The sequence below is a fragment of the Strix uralensis genome, chromosome 2 (genome assembly GCF_047716275.1).
Source record: "Strix uralensis isolate ZFMK-TIS-50842 chromosome 2, bStrUra1, whole genome shotgun sequence".
Classification (NCBI taxonomy): Eukaryota; Metazoa; Chordata; class Aves; order Strigiformes; family Strigidae; genus Strix; species Strix uralensis.
The window spans coordinates 115,883,456-115,902,398 of NC_133973.1; the positions used below are offsets into that span (position 1 = coordinate 115,883,456).

The 18,943-nt window shown below is 38.8% G+C and overlaps 1 protein-coding gene across 3 annotated transcripts in view; it reads left to right on the top strand.

Annotated features, from left to right (window-relative positions):
• Nucleotides 1-18,943, top strand: part of ATP8A2 (ATPase phospholipid transporting 8A2) — a 355,523-nt gene that overhangs the window by 190,347 nt on the left and 146,233 nt on the right. For all 3 annotated transcript variants that reach the window (XR_012627702.1, XM_074859964.1, XM_074859965.1), the window contains 2 exons: nt 7,878-8,061; nt 12,235-12,345. Coding sequence is in view for 2 of the 3 variants with exons in the window: in XM_074859964.1 (XP_074716065.1) it covers nt 7,878-8,061; nt 12,235-12,345 (295 nt within the window). In the remaining variant the exon portion in view is untranslated. The remainder of the gene's footprint in view (nt 1-7,877; nt 8,062-12,234; nt 12,346-18,943) is intronic.

Sequence of the window (18,943 nt, forward strand, 5' to 3'; positions counted from 1 at the left end):
GGGGTGAGGGAAGCTCAAAATGAATTTGATACATTAGTTTCACTTCAAAAATGTATTATAGCTGTTGCCACTAGTGACCATTATAATTAAAAATGCAAAATAGTCTTTAATTCAACAGTGTGTTTATGCCAACTCATCACTTTCCAAATCATTCGTTTTCCAAACTGGATTTTCCCTATTTAATCTTTGCTGCATAGAGCAGGTTGGGGGAAGGGTAATCAAGACAGAAACAGGCAGGGAGGGATATTGAAGAGGAAGAAGGTGCTGACTGGTAACTTAACTCTCTGTTCACTGGGGTGCTGCGTATTGTATCACACTGCTTAGTACACTGAATCCAGTTTATATAAAGAGATTACTTCATAGTCCTTCGCCTCTGGAGATCATTTCAGTGGCAACTGTGAATGGCAGATGAGTTGTTGAATTATGGGATGCAAGTGAGAAATTATCTTGTGATACGTATATTTAAAAAAAAAAACTTATGAGGAAAAAAAGTCTTTGTGATAAAAAGGTACTAAATGAATCTGGGTTCTTCCTTTTCAGAAGACTGTATGATTCAGTGGCTTTAGAACTACAAAGAGAGCTTTATATAAAGAAGGTATTTCTATTATATCTGAAGTGATGCAGAAGGAACTATTTTGGTAACTATTAAATTAAAAGGAACTGCCACATGTTCTGTGAGCATGTATGTAGGGGCGTATGCATGTGTTTTGATGCCAGGCATGGCTCTAAGTCAAAAATACCCTGTTCTGGGTAACCTGGAATTTAGAGGTAATACACGTTGCTCAGGAAGTCAAGTGTGCAACTGGCACATCAGTGAGGCTGAAAAACTGAAGGAAGGAAGATTTGGTTTTTGTAGTTATAACAAGGTGAAATGAGTAGGATATAAATTTGGACAACTGAAGAAGTTTGGAGGATGGTCTGCTCAGGAAAAAAAAATATGGAGAAGTGATATTGCAGCTGAAATGACAAAGGGTGATGAAGCTGTGGTTGTTTTTACAGAAGCCAGTAGAGGTTTGGTAACACTTCTAATTATCTCTGTTCAGAAGAGGCAGGACTGGGAAATTACTGTAGAAAAGAATTAGCAAGAGCTGGAAGTACAGTCAAGAAGCAAGAATTTTAAGAGAAAGGAAGGAAGATGGGGTATATCAACCAGTTCAGCATTAGGTGCCTCTTGGGAGGAAGCAGGAGTCAAAAAAGAGGAAAAGGAGAGGAAAATCTTGTGCACCTGATAAATTTGAAGGTATTTAGCACTGCAATAACATAAGTTGAGTTTCATCCTGTGTAATTTTATATGTTAGTAGTAGGCTTTTTCATGTGAACTAGTTACTTTCGGCCCCCTTTACCTTGGTGGAGAGAAAAGAGCACTTGTAAGAGGAGAGGAGCTATAACCTTAAAGTAGATGTCTGAAATAAGCCAGATGAATTGCACTCCAGAATTGCCTGTTTTGCTCTATTGACTATAAAAGGAGTGTGGTGCTGTTGGTGCAGATAGGGTTATCTTCATTGGAGGCACTTATATTTAGCTGGATGAATTCCTTTGGTGCTTTTTATGAACATTAAACTATCTGTCAGTTCACTCAATGCTGCCTCTAAAGTTGTAAGTATTGCACCAGAGCCAGTGCTTGTGAAATTGTGGTTGTTAGTAGGTGAAGGAGATTCAGAGCACTTGGTAAATGAAAAGCATTCGATGTGATGCATATTTTGAGTTGATACAATGTGTGTGCGCTTCTGTTCACTCTTCTGTGTGGCTTACTGTATCATTATGTCTATCCAAGGTATCTTGGAGCATCATTACTGTAATTCTAGTCCTTGTTTGGATGACACATGGTTGAAATCTGCACCTTTGTGTGTGTCAGGATATATCAATGTGTATTTAAAAACTGCTCAATATGATGTCATGGTAACTTTCCTTGCTTTCTGAGCATTACTTTCAGTGGGGTGTTAATTTATCTTGCTTTTTTTCCTGGGGACCAATGCATAAACTTAAATGCCAATATTAGAGTTGAGAGCTATCAATTTCTGGGCTGTCTTCCATCTCTGCCTTTCCTGGAGATGAGGTCACTGAGCATTTTGAAGTAGTAGTGTATTTTATGATAGTACAGGGTAAAGTCATGTTCACTGCAGTAAAGGTAGGCTCTTAAGGGCCCCTTATGTTGCATTAACAAGGCATTTCAAGGAAGTAGAATATCAAATTAAGGTTTTATGTTAAAGACATTAATGTCATTGTGTTTAATCCTTGTTACAGCATGGAAGCGGAAGGAGGTAATACTTTAAACGGCTTCCTTCCTTGCCTTCCTGTTGTCACAAATGAACATTAAATTTAAGTGTGGGTAAGAATGTCTTAAAGAGTATTTTGTATTGAATTAGGAGTGGGGGAAGTATGCAGTCATCAACAGAAATGCTGTAGTCTCCTTATTTTCTGAGAGGGGACCACAAACAAAAAGGTTTCCACAAAAACCAACACATGTAGGCAGAACAGAGTGCTGAGATGTGGTATCAAGCTGTGCCTTGCCCAGGTGTAGAAGAGTTTGTGGGGCTGCTTTCTCTTCATGGCCTTGTAAGGCGCTCTGGATATAAACTGATCTCTTATAAATTACCTAATCTTTTTCTGCTTATGTCTTATAGATAAAAGGACTCCAATGAAGTTTACTTATCTTGTTCTTTATTAATCATGTCTCTTTTTATATACAGTTTATAGCCTCAGTTGCTAGTCCTCTAGCAGAACGGTGTCTTCATTGGGTCCTTTAGACTTGCATGCAATAAATAAAACTAAGCATTTTCTGAAATACTGCATTTTTTTCCCATCTGTGGTTTATGTCTACTTTGAAGCATCTGCAATGATGCAGTTTAAGGGCCTGTGTGAGAAGTATTATTTACAGTAGCTGTCAGTTGCTTTCATGCATCTGTAACTGCAATAAATACAGATAGGCCCAGGGACAGAACTAAGAAATTGTTTCTCACTTCCCCCTGATAGTATCTTGTGGAGTGTAGCTGACCTGTGTGACACAGGACTGGTTGTGCTCATTGAGTCCTTCCCATCCCATTTGTGACAGCATCCATCTTGATATATTAGATGGAGTCTGGGAATAAGAGAGGTAACTGCCTTGCCAGATTACAAAAGGTGCAGTAGAGGAATTAATTGATTTAAATCAGTTGCAGTGTATTGAAAATTATTGTATTGTAAGTCTATTGTATTGCTTTGCTTGGATAAAATGGATTATTTTAATGTTTTGCTTTTACTTTGAGATTTTAAAAATTTTGCTGTCAAAGTGTGTTTCTAAATAAAATGTTTGATAATTATTTTTGAGAATATCAGCACTTCACTGGATTTTTTTTGTGTGTAAAATCTTTCACTGAAAAATACAGCTGATACAAATTTGTGAATTGCTTTGCTTGTCCCATAAGTATTCCGGATGAAAAAAAATGAGCTGGAATATCCTCCATCTGTGTTTGAATTTTCTCCTTAAAGAAATAAAGCAAGCCTGACCAAACCTTTCAGCAAAGTGCTGAGTAGAATCATAGAATATTTCAAGTTGAAAGGGACCCATAAGGATCATAAAGTCCAGCTCCCTACTCCTTGCAGGACTACCTGAGCCTAAACCATTGAGTAGAACTTTTCTGAACAGACAAAAAATGTATCAGGTCGGAAGTTTGCTCATGAATATGTGTACCCAGCGGAAAAGCAAATGCAGACTGAAGGTTTAAAGCCATTGGGAACTGATCAGCAGAAGTCAGTGGGAAGCCATTTACAACATCCTCTGTGGAAACCAGCTGGGTTACTGCTCCGTGCTGGTTTTCTCTTGAGCTTTCTCTAAGTCCAAGAGGGACCTTAAATCCATAAGGAAACTGTGGAAGGAGACAGGAGTGAGTAGTTTGCAGATAATGCAGTACTGCATTCTTACTATCAGTAAGTACTTTGAGTGCCCTGAGGATAATTAGGTCCATATCTTTCTGAGGGTCCCTGGCTCTGGACTGCATTTCTGTCCCAGCTTCTTTCCCAAGGTATAGTGCTTTGTGCCCTTTCTTGCTTCTACCCATCCCATGATGGTAGCAATATGTCGGTCATTTCATTTAAGGCAATATGTAGGAGGAAGCAATATGGTATCAATATGTCGGTCATTTCATTCAGGATGGAAGCTGCTTTCTGTATTAATCTGTTAAAGATGCTGATAAAGACTTACCAGGTTTGAGACTGAGGAGAACCTTCCATTTTTCCATATAGGCTTTTAGCCTCTCAAGAGTCTACTGCAAGGGAGTCCCAGAGGTGGGCAAGTAGCAGGTCTGCTGTATGGCTGACACTTTATGCATCCCTTCCATCATCCTTGATCACTTCATATTGCACAGCTAAATGTTGAATGCTAAACACTTTGTAAAGATACAGTCCTGACCCCAGACTCTGCAGCCTGAGCAGGTTAAATTCAGATTATCAGGGAAGCAGTTCGAGCAAGAATCTGAAGACTTGATCCAGTAGCTATAATTGTGGCATTTGAAACTTGACTTTTTTTCCCAGGAATAGGCCTAAGAAGAGAATTATTCTAGACTAAGTTGATTGTATCTGTTGTCAAAGATGCTTTTGAGCAGAGACAATAAAGAATTTATCTGTAAACAAATATGAACTCTTTTGAGTTCTACTCTAAAAACCTTTATAAGAAGCATTGCTGTTTGACCAGTGAATGAATACATGAGTAAGCAGAAGATTTTGATGCAACTAATGTTTTGCTCACATCTTAATTCTTATTTGGGTGTATGTAAAAGCAAGACTTAAATCCTGATATTGCTGCAGTGAGCTCTGCAGTGAAAGCCAGGGAAGTTCCACCGAATGATAATCACCAATAGTTGTCTGTCACTGCAAAATTTTTCTCCGAAGTTGGCAGTTCTTGTGCTTTTTACTTTGAACTGATTCATTTGTCTAGGAATCTTTGTGAACTTGGGTATTCCTCCTTCCCTTCCAAGATATCACCTGGGGGAAGCTGCAGGTTAATAGTGTCCTGTGCTGTAATCTTCCAGTTATTCATGTAGACAGCCTATCAAATGTGCAGAAATGAACTGCAGCTCTGATCATCTGGCTAAGGGGATTAATGTCAGCTAATGCAGTGTGTTGGTACCAAATAGATTACATGAAGCAGAAGATGTTTGGAAGCTGAGAGAGTGAGTTGGAAGAGCAGAGGGAAGTAAAACCCCTCAGGAAATCAGGAGGTGTCTCAATTTGCAACTTCTGTAGTTAATGTAACATGTACAGCAAAACGTGTTCTCTGGAGTTTGGGGCTGTAGTTGATGGGGGGGTGTCAAAGAGAATGCTTGCTATAAAGCTTCTGTTTAGAATAAACAACTATCATCATGTAACACTCTGTACTGATAGATTTCATAATCTTAAGCCAAGTGCAGAAATATTTTTTGTCTTTATGTATCTAGTGTTTCCTGTAGCTCCTGAAGCCATACTAGGCATATAAAGATTTTAGTCTTTAACTAAGTGTTATATAATAGTGGGTATAATTAACTTTTGTCAAGATAATAAACGTATACACTATGCACAGTATGTAGTAGTTGATAAAAGTGTTTATATTGAGGCATTCTGTTGATTTGACCAATAGCGAGTCATTAATGGCAAAGTCAACTTAAAATCTGAAGCCACACCTATACTGCAGGCACAGAAGTGAATACAGGATGTATTAGCTTGCCTGACATGCTGCAGCTAAACTGCACTAGAACAAGTTCGAGCATCTCTGCCATATTCTGGTCATGTGTGAAATGTCTGTAGACAAGCTGCTAGTTTAAATTACGGAATCAGAGATGCTGTTCACAGTCTGTCTTGTTTCATTCCCCTGTTACTTTAAGCATATTTGAAACCGGGAACTTCTTAGCTATTTCTATTGCCATGTGACTGAAAAACTAGATGAATGCAAACTGGACTCCTGAGAGAGGTGTATGACTGAGGAGGATGTTAGCAGATATGCACAGTGCTCAGCTGCAGTGAAGTAATTGCACGAGGGGAATGCCAAAAGTGTATGGTCCCGTGTGCTGGAGGTGCCCCTGGGGCTGGTAATGGGGGTCTGTGCACTTGTCAATCCCATCCCTCCAGAACTGGCTTCAAGTTCCTCTGGAGTTCCCACTTTATGGCTTGAAGTCCTTGCTGATTCCTTATTCTGTGCTTTAGTATTTTATTATGTGAATATTGGTAGGCAGGGCAAAGAGAAGAGCGTGTATGTATGAGAGAAGCTAAAATTTGATGCAGGCTATATTCAGATCTGCTTTGTAATTACAAACTGACATCATTCATGCACTATAGGTTAGTTAGTGTGCTGGGGTTTTGTGTTGGTAATTTAACTGGGGCCCTACAGTGCCAAGTGGTGTTTTCATTGCCAGGTAGTTGAGTGCTTAATAAATCTATCCAATGGTATTAAGTAAATGTTATGGCCAGTCAACTTTTTCCTGTTTTCAGCTTTAGGAACAGGACAGCTGCTAGACTTTTCAGGTGGTTTATTTCACATGTGAATTTTGAGTCCAGTAAATTTTTCTTAGGAACTCTTTCTCCCCCAATTACTCATCAAGTTATTTTAAGAGGTGTTCAGCGCTAAACAAAATCAGGGCCATAATGCTGAATAAGATAATTCTGCTTTTTTTGATCAGCAGTAATCCAGCCGGGTGTATTAAAAGGCTATGTAAGTTGCTCCCACAGGATGTAGATTCTGGAAAAAATGTCATGTAAAAAACCTCTGTCTCCCCCATTCCCCAGGCTCCCCATTCTCCCCCTATTTTAATAGTAAAGCTTTTTGCTATCAGTTACATTCTTTCTGTTGAGTGTTATGTGGCATATTTGAGATGTGGAAAAGTTTTGTCTAAAGCTTTATTTAAGGCAATATAAAATAATTTGGAACTTTAAGTAAAACTGATGGGGAAAGGATTTAGGGTTGTTTGTACAGATGGGGTTAGAATGGAAATATTTAATCTACATGTAGGTATTTCCAGAATACCTCATATGATTTGGTAACTTGATCCACCTTTTCCATGAAAAAAGGGCATTTTGGGTGTCTTATCCAATTTAGTAACCTACTCATGAGTATTTTTCCACTTCTCCCTGGTTTAGACTAGTTTAACTCTATTGAATTCCATGAATTTTTATTGAACTGGAACTGATGTAAAATGAGAGAAGGATCAGGTTAAAGTAACTACCAATAAGTGATAAGAATGTTCAGATGTCATGGAGTCAGCCTTCTGTTTTTGAATTGGGACTCAATAAGATCATCACTGAAATCAAAATTGCACCAGCATGCAAGGCATATGTGAGATCAGGCAAAGGCTTTATTCTTTCCGATCCTAACTGTTTAGTCTGAGATTGGAAAGATGGCCTGGCAAGTGGGGAAGTAAAGCTGGAGGAGAGGATAAGGTAAGCCTGCAGTACCTTTTGCCAAACCATTGAAAATGTCTCTGATGGATTTACTCTGTGAATATTAGTGGTCTTTCTCCTCCTGGATGGAGATGCACTGCTGACAGCAGACAGGGAAGCCTGCGCTGTTTATCTGTAAACGGTTGTAGTTGAAGAGGAAACCTCCCTTCTCCATTGTTCCCAATATTAACATCACTGGTGTATGCCAAAGTGTATCAGGTGGGGCTGGGGGAGGAAAACAAAGCTTTAAAATCTTTTCTATCTATTTGGTCTCTTACATAAATATGAGCAAGTAGATAAATGTGAAACTATTTTTAAAGCTACTTTCTCCTTCTGAAATAGTCTGGCACAGGTTCTGAAGCGTAGTTGTTGAATAAAGAAACTTCCCAGCAACTGCCCTTTGATTACTTCTAAATGTAGATTACAGCTGTCCTTTTGGGAAAGGCACATAGCTCAGCATGTGAGAAACTGACACCTTTTTCTCTCCTTTTCAGAGTATCTCCTCTACAGAAGTCTGAAATAGTAGACATGGTCAAGAAACACGTCAATGCCATAACACTTGCCATTGGGGATGGTGCCAATGACGTAGGAATGATCCAGACAGCTCATGTTGGAGTGGGGATCAGTGGCAATGAGGGCATGCAGGCAACCAATTGCTCGGATTATGCTATTGCACAGGTCAGAGGCAAAAAGAACAACTGCCATATCCTGTTGTCAGCAATGCGTTGTGCGGCTGGGTAGTGCTTGATGGCTTCTCTTAGCCTTCAAGCTAGGAGCATCTCTGCTTGTTTCCTTTTCAAGGCAGCTGTCTAAAGCAGCTGTTTGGATGTATTTTGGGGATTCAGTATTATGATTTTGTGTTCTTCAGGGCAAAATTCCACCTCCCCTCAAAGTTTGTTTCCTCCTGACAGCTGTGCAATGTCTTGGTTCTTCAGTAATCAGGGGGAAGCACTTTGTGATGCTTATGTTAATATGGTTTTGAGTGTAAGTTATCTCTCTTCATGCAAGCCCTTTTCTCTAACTATGAGTTTGGCTGTTCAGAAATTCTTATTTTGAGATTTCTCCTTTCTTTTATTCCCCCCCCCCCCAGTGTATCCAAGAATTTGTCACAGCTCTAGAGAGTTTTCATTTTAGGTATGTTATTTTGAATGTTGAGTGAGTGCTCACAACCTTATCCCATCAAATTCAACACTGATTACTTCAGCTAAAGAGGACAGTAAAAACCCTTTTCTGTTTTACTGAAGAAACCAAGATGTAGAGTAAAGACTTAAAGAAACATAAGGAAGGAGGTGCTTCAGTTGCTGGACGTCCTCTGAATGTTATTTACAGCTGAGGTGCTCTGTGTGTGTTTGAGACTGGTTACAGGGCAAGAACAGATGGAGCTGACAGGAAGCAGAGATCATCCAGTGTCTCCTCAGTGTTCTGTGAGCATCACCTGAGGTTCCTTTCTGGCAGGGTGTAGGTAGATTTGCTCTACCAAGTGATATGAAATATTACCATCTTTTGATAGTTCCAGTAGACAGTGAGGTTTTGAAAAGGCATCAGTAATGCTGCTGTTTGCACAGGTAACTGTTTAATGTGTTCACCCTGCTGCGAAGCAAAGTGACAGTCTTGTATTGCTGCTCTGTTCTGTTGTTGGGTGAAGCACTCAGTTTCAGACTTAAATTTGGTGAAAGGTCTCAGTTATTCATCTTGAAAATTTTAGGCTGTTTTATCAAGAGCTTGTTCTGTCATAAACAGTACCATATTCCAAATACATAGCATTATAGGAACTACCATAATCATAAAGTCTGTGGTATCTTGTAATGTCTTCCTCATTAATTTCTATAGACTATATATTGCTTCTGCTGTATAACTTAATTGAATGCTCTTTACTTAGACTTCCTCAGATCATTTATTACTTCCATTTTAATAAGTAAGCATAAGCAGTGAGAGTTTTGTCAATAGAGGGCCCTACACACTTAATTCCTTTTGTGTTAGTTGCAGTAACATTAAACCAGAAGAAGTAATTCCATGTTTGTGTTGCTTCTGCATTAACTAAAACCCCTGTCTCTGAATTTAGTGTTAGAATGTGGAAGTAAGTTGCTCTTGGTTTAAATTCCAGTTAGGGAGTTACTGGCAATAGCAATGAATCTTAGTTCAATATGAAATAAAAGCTGATCACACCATCACAGAATTTTAACTTTCAAAAATTAGTCAAACACTGTGGAACTGCATTTTTATGTGATTGTGTAGAAGAGCTTTGTGCTGATTAGAAAACATACAAAGAAATCCCTCTTGTAAAGGAGACTAATACTGTATGGTAATAATGTGTTTCAAAAATAGTGTTCAAAAGAAAAACTTGATCTCCGTGGGGTGTATTTCTTTCAGCAGAGATATATAACTACCACTAAAGCGTTACTGTATGCACATGACTTGAAGGCAGAGTATGTTCTTATTGAGTAATTTAAGACAACCACTACAATGTAGCATCTCATGTTCAAATGGTATTTCGAATGCAGTGGTGCCAGAAGTAGGCACTTGGGGAAGAGAAAGTCTCTATATAGACTTGTTCAAAATCAAAGCATAAACCAAAGAAAAATAAAAAGGCAACTTGTGTCTTACTCTACTTCAGATAACTTCCACAGGTGCAAGGAGCATCTGTTTGAATCATCCTTTTCCCTTGAAATGATATTGCACCAGTGATCCATATTTAGAGAATTCTCTAATATAATGATAATAATCTAATGACCTGTTTAGACAGGAGAATTGAATCACTTTTTCTCTCAGTACAAGGCTTTATTATCTTAATCCAGAGAGCATCTGGTGTCTAGGGACTGTTTCCTGTTCTTAACTAGGGAAACTTCTTAAACAAATTTTTATGCTTTGGTGTTGTTCTTTGGGAAATTTGGCTTGCATTTTGAATGCATCTTCACTGTCCTAACACCCCACCCTGCCACCCCAACATGGCATCACCTCATCCTTTAGTCAAGGTGGGGGGGTATCTTTTTAAAAGATCATCTCTGTAACAAAAAGAGTTATGCTAGGGTTGATACAGAGACAACTGTGAAAACTTACAGAATCTGTTTTGCGGGTAGGCTGGCCAGAATGTTGTAATGTTCCCTTCTGATTTAAAAATCCATAAATACAGTAGTGCCCAAACAAGGGCAGTGTTGTAGAGCCCTATCCCTACAGTTGCTCAGGTATGTCACTAGTTGTGCGTATGCCTAATTGCAGTGACCAGCATCAAAGCAAACTTAATTCCTTGCTACATCTCAACAGGACTCGTTCTCCAGTGTGAACAGGCACAGACCCGTGTTGTTTAGGTTACTAATATCTTCCTTGCTGTGCAATGCAGTGCACTCATTTTCATGAGAGTACAGTTAAGAAAGCAGTTAATGGTAGGATTTGTCCTTGCCTTGAGCTCCAGAGAAAACCACATCTGAGATGGTCACACAGACTCAGCACAGAGAGAAGTTTTTAGGGTGTGTCTAGCTACTCTCTACAAGAGGTGTTTGGGGTGACTTGTCAGGACACAGTGGCAAGTTTCCCATCACTACTGATGTGTTTTATTAGTGAATTTTGATGAGGAAAGTTGTAGCTGTGCTGCATATTAACTGAGGCATTAGGTGTCTGGTAGGTCAGCTGCTCTCTTGTGAGTGTTCCACTTCCAGTCCTGACCAAGTTGGGCAGAGACTGAACCATGAACCTTGGTTCACTTTTATTTTCTCCTTTCTTGCTGGCATACCCTGACAAATCTGAGTTGCTGATGCATGGGAGAGAGGCTGTTCTTACAGGATTTGTGGTTCAGTGATTTCAGTACTGCAAATCATGAGAGCAGAGCTATCTCATGATAGTCCTAATTCATTACTGTAGCTTTCAATTTCAAATAAGTTTTGGTTGAAATAAATTATCTAGAATCTAAATTTAGAAGTCAAGCTCTGCGTATCAGTCAAGTCACTTTGTGGAAAAGGAAGGAAAGGAGATAATGGTCACACTTGAGTGTCCAAGAACCCTACAGGTACACATGTGCTGAACGGTAAATCTAGTCACCAATTTAAGCTGCCTGTGACTGGACAAAAGAGGAATGCTGCAGGCCATAAAAAAGTTCACTGACAAAGCCAAGACTAGAAAATTATGCATTTCCTAGGCTGCATTGTGAGACTACTTCTGTAAAAGTCCATTTTCAAAACTGGTGAACTGAGAAGCTGAATTTGAGCTGTAGCTGTGGTCCAAACTAGCATTAAAAGGTATCCATTTTTACAAGATTCATTTACTTGCTCTTTTTGGCAAATGCTCCTTTTTTTTATACAGTATTTTAGGTGCTTTGTATAACACGTGATTGCATACATTTTGTGGGCTGAAAATGTTAATGTAAGCATTCTCTGTAAAAGACTCTATGCATGTATTTTTCCACTTGTGTTCCACCCTTGTGCATTTTATTTCAGCTCAAGACAGTTCTAGTTGCCAGACTGTACGTTTAACACACTGAACCTTGCAGGCTCTCAAACACAGGAATCTTCTTTGACCATGAAATTGGGAGTTCACATTTATATTCAATACGCAAGGCTATTATGTTAACTTTGCTTGATTTTGCTATCAGGATAGTAATACTAATTGAAGACTTCTTGATGTTTAAAGCCAGTGAAGACCAGTTAAAAACATTCAGAGGTTCTGTTACAAAAAAGGCTTTTCCTGTAAATATTAAGTGTTGTTTTTTGCCTGTATGTTCTGTGAAGCTATTTAAATACTGTGCTTGAAGAACAGCTCTCATAGCTGATAGGAGTTTTTTTTCTGAGGGCCGAGGTTTACTTTAACAAATTTTTTTAAAGAGTTCTTCATATATGTAGAAACCTGTTTTCTCTCTTCCAGTTTTCCTACTTGGAGAAGCTGTTGTTGGTCCATGGAGCTTGGAGTTACAATCGAGTAACCAAGTGTATACTGTATTGCTTCTACAAGAATGTGGTTTTATATATTATTGAGGTAAGAGGAACTAAATGTATGAGTCTTACTGGTGCTTACTCCTCATGTCTTATAAAAACTCATCCAAATTGATTGAGGTGGAAGGACTGACTTTTTTTTCCATGTTTATCAACTTAAAATTTTGTTTCCTTTCTCAGATTAAGTTAGTTCATTTGAATCTTGTAATGTTTGCAAAAGGAAATCTAAAGGCTTCAGTACAGTTGAAGCCTTGGATATGAGATGTCAGGGACAAAGTTCATTCCTTCTGTGCAAATGTCCTTACTGAAAGCTGCTTTGTATTCGTGGAAGCTTTTCAACTAGATCTTGTATTTATAAAACTTGAATTTGATGAATTAAATCAAAAGTTCATTTACTAGAATGGGGAAGAACTCTATAGACAGATAAACTAGGCAAAAACTACAGCTGTTGCTTCCGAATTGTAAAAGCCATAGCTTAGCTGGAACTGAAATTAGTTTGCATTGGTTTTTGGAAAGAGAGGACATAATTTTGCCCTACAATGCCAATGAAATTATAAAATTAATCAGTTATTTGATTTAATAATATTTAAATGTAGCTAACTGTGTTTTGAAAAACTAATTGCCTGAAGATGTTAAGTAGTGAAACTGGGTTTTAAAGAGGGCCAAATACTATTATGAACATTGATACATTGCATTTCAGCCTGCATAGATAGTTCTCATGCTTCAGGATATGGTCTTGAATCTAAGAAGGATCAGGAAGGGATTGTTAACGTGTGCTGTTGCCTGTTACAAAGACATGAGGAAGTTACACTCAAGTGACCAATCTGTTGAGTTCCAAGTGGTCACTTGGTACAGCAATTTCCACATTGTTCATTGGTTTTATTTATATATGTCTGTGTATATATCAGGTTTTCTATTTCTTTTTACAATTAAGTAGACTTGAATGAGGTTAACAGATAAGCAAATTAGAACATTTATAATTAGGCAGCTAGTTACATTGATTACAGAACATATGTTTGTAATGTTTTACTATTCAGTGAATCATATCATGGTTAGTGTGTGTATAGCTGATCCCTGAGGGTCTCATCATCTTTTATGCATGGTGTTAGGCTCTTAGAGAACAAACATTCTCCACTAACTTGTTCCATTTTTCATGTGCTACCTATTTCTGCATTAGCTGTTGGCTGTTACGCTTTCAACACAGATTAGTCTGTTTACTGCAGGAGAGTTACACTATGCCATCAAAATAATGGCAGTATTTTGCTGTAATGAGTGAGAGCAGGATGGTTGAATGATATACAGTATGCTAGATTTGTGAAATAATACAAGGAGTTGATTTTATTGTAAAATTTAAGCATCCATATCTTGACTGTGTTCCAACTCTTTCACCAGATTTTTAGCCAAATTTAAATCCATGTTCCTGAGATTTTACAGGTGTGTTCATGTCCTAGCGTAGAAGCCACTTTCACAGCTCTGAGACAAATTTAGCACACTTAAATAGTTAAGATTTAGTTCATGTTTTACTTTCTGACTTGGGCTGGTTATAACTCATGTTTTTTAGTAAGGATTTTTAGGTGTTGTTGAAGAGAACAATTATAATCATTATTGTGGAAAAGAAATAAATAATTTAAAGAATTTTTCTAGTGCTTTTCTTACTGAGCATGGGAATTGTTCAGAAAAGGCTTAACAGCTTCATGATTGCCTTCTAGGATACTTTTCTCCATTTCAAAATTAGTTTTGAAAGTCTTGCTTTTTGCCCATTGTAGCACTGTGTGACTTTGCTTCATTTACCATAGTCCGACAGTAAATTAAGGTCTGTATCAAATGTTGTATGGGTAAATTATGCCTTCCCATGTGAGCAGCTGTGGAGGGGGTTGAAGACAGGTGAAGGCCTCTGGGACCTCCAGCCTGAGGTAGCTTAATCATCTTACCATAGGGAGGAATTTTTTAGCTACAGCTATCACTATATGATATCTAAAAAGCGAGTCTGCTCTGAGAATGTGAGGTCAGGTGTATTAGTCTGTGTTGAGTTCCTTCTGCATTCTGTACTGAGGCAAATGAGTTTTTGTGTCTCCTGATGTTCTTGACCAAGGGTGGGAGTCAGTTCCATCTAACACCTAGCCACTGAAAAATGTGCAACGAGCTTCAGCCCTCTGTGTACGTTACCCCTCTGTGCTCATGCTGCATAGAAGTTTGGAGAATGCTTAAGGGAGGTGAAGTGACAAAAGAAATCTTGTAGACCTGCAGCAGTGGGAAGAACTCAGTTTGGTTTTAGTTCCCCGGTGAGTTTGCTTTACTAGTGGCCTTAAGGAACTTCTGCTCCAAAACTGTATAAAACTAGCCAAATTGTCTGGAAACTGAAGAGACACAAATTTTGGTATCCTGGGGAGGCAGGGGAGAGAGAGAAGAGTTCTCTAATTCCTTTCATAGCTTTACACAAAGAAAGCTCAGTTGTTTTGTATTTCTGCTGTGAGGCTTGGGAGCACTGATCAATTTGTGGTATGGAGTGATGCTCATCAAAGAGAAGCTCCATGAGGGAATAAATCCTTCAACTTGAGAGGACAGTAGTTGAGTGCCCAGCACTCCTGCACTGTTGCCTGTGCATATGGTATGTTCGTGATTGTTCCCCACTGCTCTGGACAAGTTTAATATTTACCTGTACTTTCTGCTTGGATGTGTGGTATATGGGGAATATTCTTTTAGCATCGTAATGAAAAAGGGATTTGAACTTGAACTACTTTGAAAGTTAATCTTCTAAAGGATTGTGCTGAGTAAATATTTATAGAGTTGAATCAAAAAGCACCAGTGAATATGACTGTCAGTTATACCTTTGTTACTGTATCTGTTTTATTTCAATGAAGCTTTAACACCTGAGGACTAAGTATAGTAAGCCTTATGTAAATGAATTTTGCAGCAGTGAAGCACTGGGGCTCCTCATAACTTTTATTCCCTGATAGTTTCCAAATATTGGAGAGAAATAAGAGATGGTACTTAAGCTTAGCACACAGAACATCTGGACCAACTTGCAGAGGCATACATTAAGATTAAACCTAAGTTAATTAAATAATGGTAAATGCTAGAGAAGAGTAGATTGCCGTTTCCTTTCCTAGCATCCCAACATTGGTATATTAAAACCTGTAATACACTTCGAAGCTTCTCCTGATGCCAATCACTCTTATACCAGGAGGATCCAAACTGTGGCATCTTTGAAACATTAAATTTCATCAGCTTCCCTTTAGCTTCTGGGAAAAGTGGGAATTAAAATACAGAATTTGGGATTTGGCGCAAAGTGTGCTTGGGTGACTGGTGTCATGGACCTTGCTCTGAAGAGGTGCTATTGGGTTAAGGCTGGTGCTTACCTTACTGCAACGGCCGATTCTCTGTGGAGACAGAGGCTCTAGGAAGTGTGTTTTCAGCTGCTTTGACAGTGACTAAAATGTGTGCCCATATTGGGACAATTTCATGCAGCTAGAGAGCTAATATAGTAGAAGGCAGGCCTTGTGGTCTAGTGATTGCAGGAGAAATGAAGACAAGAATGTATTTTCCGTCTTCCTTGATTAGGCCTTCCTAGTGGTTTTTTTTAAGAGCTGAATTTTAAGTCATCAAAGTGATAAGGCTCAGTGAAGTCTGAGAAGATTTTGATTCGCCTTAACAGCTGGAAACTCGATGTTGCTCTCCTTTCTCTGACCTGATCTCTCTTTCCTTTTGCATTTCCTTATCATCATGCTCCTGCCATTCTCTTAATCTCCCCCCTTGATTTTTGAAAATACGAAACCCAGTGAAATATAAATCAGAAGCAGAAAAAGTAGTGGGTCCTGGCAAGTCAAGTCCTTTTGGTGTGATTCTTAGCCTGATTCTTGAGCCCTTGCATATCACTGCTGTTAAGCTGTTTCAGGGTGTTCCTGCACTTATGCTCTTGCTCACCAGCTGCGGGGTGCAGAATCAAGCCTTTTCATCCACAGAGCTGGTTGACAGATGAATTGGTGCTGCTTCTCCACTCTGGCCCTGCTGGGTCTGTCCTACCAGTGGCAAGGGAATCTACATAGAAAGCTGCCCAGATGGCTGCAGGGATGAAATGTAAATGTGAAGCTCCCTCTTTGGTGTCCATTTCTGTATTTCCCATGTCTGGCTGCAGTAGCAGTGTGCAGTAAAGCTGTTATTGAGGAAAGCCAATCATTCAGCATCATCCTGAAGCAGAAGGTCAGTGACAGGGTTCTTGCTTTTACAGATGTGCAGACAGATACCTGGGCATCATTACAAAATGCCGTCTCATTCAATTATTTATGTAGTTGGCTTTAAGCTGAGTAGTGAAACAAAAGATCTGTTTCGCATCTGTTGAGCAGATATATTTCACTGGAGATGATATAAAGTTGTCCTGATGATATCAGAGCTTTGAAATACAGCCCATTTCAAATGTAAAAGAATACAGGAATGTTGCTTTCATGTCATGCTTGGAGAAGTAGAAACACAGCAAGATCAAAGGCGATATCAGAAATACCAGGTAAGAGTTCAAGGCATTTGGGAATGGTTTTGTGGAAACAGTAGCATGGAAGATAGCTTTCAGACCAACACAGTGTGCAGGAAAAATGTGCTCAGTATTTCACTGAAGCATGTTGTTTATCTGAAACGTACTTAATATAAGTGCTCTTGTATTATATATTGCAGGCTGAGTGGGGGAGGCAGGGGAATAGATAGTCCCTTTGTCAAGGTCCGGCAGTGTGAGGCCATGACAGAGAAATGAATGGCAAGTGGGAAGGGGAAGTGTAGTGTTCATACCCTGACACTGCATTATTATCTTTTCTGCCTTAAGAACCCAGAGATAAGTTTTAAGTCCAGATTGGAAAGCTTTTTCCTTATGGAGTCTGAGGGGGAAATCTTATATGTGAGCAGTGTTAAACAAGATAAATGTACTAAAGAACAAAACACCAGGATCATAGTTTCTCTTTTAGAGCTGAATTTTTAAGTCTTAAAAGCTCTGAGTAAACACAATGCCTGGACAAACATGCTTTTAAAAAAGTGGTGGTTTTTGTGAGTCCAGCAAGGTCTGGTAATAAGAGCTGTTAAGTGCTCAACACACTCTTAGTGGTCACCACTTCAGAATAGCCGATAGCACAAGCTGTGAAAGCGTAGATGAAATGTTGCTTCTTGAGACTTTTCATTTCTTTTTCCTGTTTTCATGCTTTCCTGTCAAACATAACAGGAACTTTTAAAAATACGAAAGGCAGACATTGGAATTTTAGCCCTCTTATCAGAATGACATGCAGAATTGATTGTATCTGATATGATACTAAAAAATATACAGCTCTAATGCTTCTTATACGTGATTTATGTAATCTGATTTTTACCTACATCCCTGTGCTTTCTGTTTCCAATTGACTTTGCAACTCTGAGGGCACAGCCAGGCATTAGAAAACCTCAGGCATGGGGATTTTTGCAATGAGTTGAGGACTGAAGTGCAGTAAGTGTTATAAAAAGCAACTTTGTTAAAAGATAAGAGCAGTATTTTCTCCATGTTAAGAATAATAACATCTGGTTGTAAGATTCTCTAACAGGCTAACAGAAATACAGGCAGCTAGCTGTCTTGTCATGCTTATGTATTCAAATTACTGTTGCCTGTTCAAATACCTCAAATGCAGTAGGCATTTAGTAGTTGTTACTTCCATGTGCATATATACTCAGCTGATGTGGTAAGCTTATAACAATGCTGTATCATGATGAAGCAAAGTAGGAATGTTTGTGTTATTTCCACTTTTTGTAATTTGGAAATCTGGCTTTTGAATTCTCACAGATGCATGGACATCCTGAATAAGTAACTTGTTCTGTGTGGACAGGTGCTTTCAGATAGGGAAAAGGTGGGATTCAGTGTCCTTAAGATTGGTATCAGGTGTAACTTTAGGTGCTTGAGAGAAACCTAAGTAGTGTCCATGTAGATGGTGTTTATGGATGCTCTGGGGTCATGGATAGCAGTATGAGACTGACAGGTGTGCCACAGGACTTGCCAAAGACCTTCACCTGTCTGAAGCAGCAGCAGCATTACTAGTACTAAGAGGTCTATGTTGAGGTTACTGAATTCTATCAAGAAGGTGAGGGAATCTTTTTGTTGTTGTTCCTTTGTTTTGAAACATTTAAGAAGAAAAGAATCCAAACCCCTAGCTTGGGTAACATCAATCAGTTCAAAAAGTGCGGAATATTTATGGAATTTTTAGTATGGTACTTGTAGACCTGGAAAGCACAATAATCAACACAGTGTGAGAAGAAAAGCATGTGAGTCTCAGCACTGTCTCTTGATAATTTTGGGGAAAACAGGTCCAACGTGTGCTTATTTTTGTCTTGCACTGTTTCTTATCAGCCTTGTACACAGGTTAATATGCAGAAGTAGAAGACTTAAGGCAGCACAGAACGTTATGACTTTCAGGCCCACCAGAAAAGCTAATTGTAGGCTCCAATTCAAGAAAACACTTTTTAGCAGCAATAGTTACAGAAAACAGATCCTGTAAATAGCCTGCCAAACCTCTTGGAATATTGTAAAATACAGTTGGCCAACCTAATCCAGAATTGTTCAGGTACTGCTTTTCTCTTTGTCCTTAAAAATATATCCTGATTCTTTCTCAGCTGATTTACAATCAGCTAGTTTATATTGC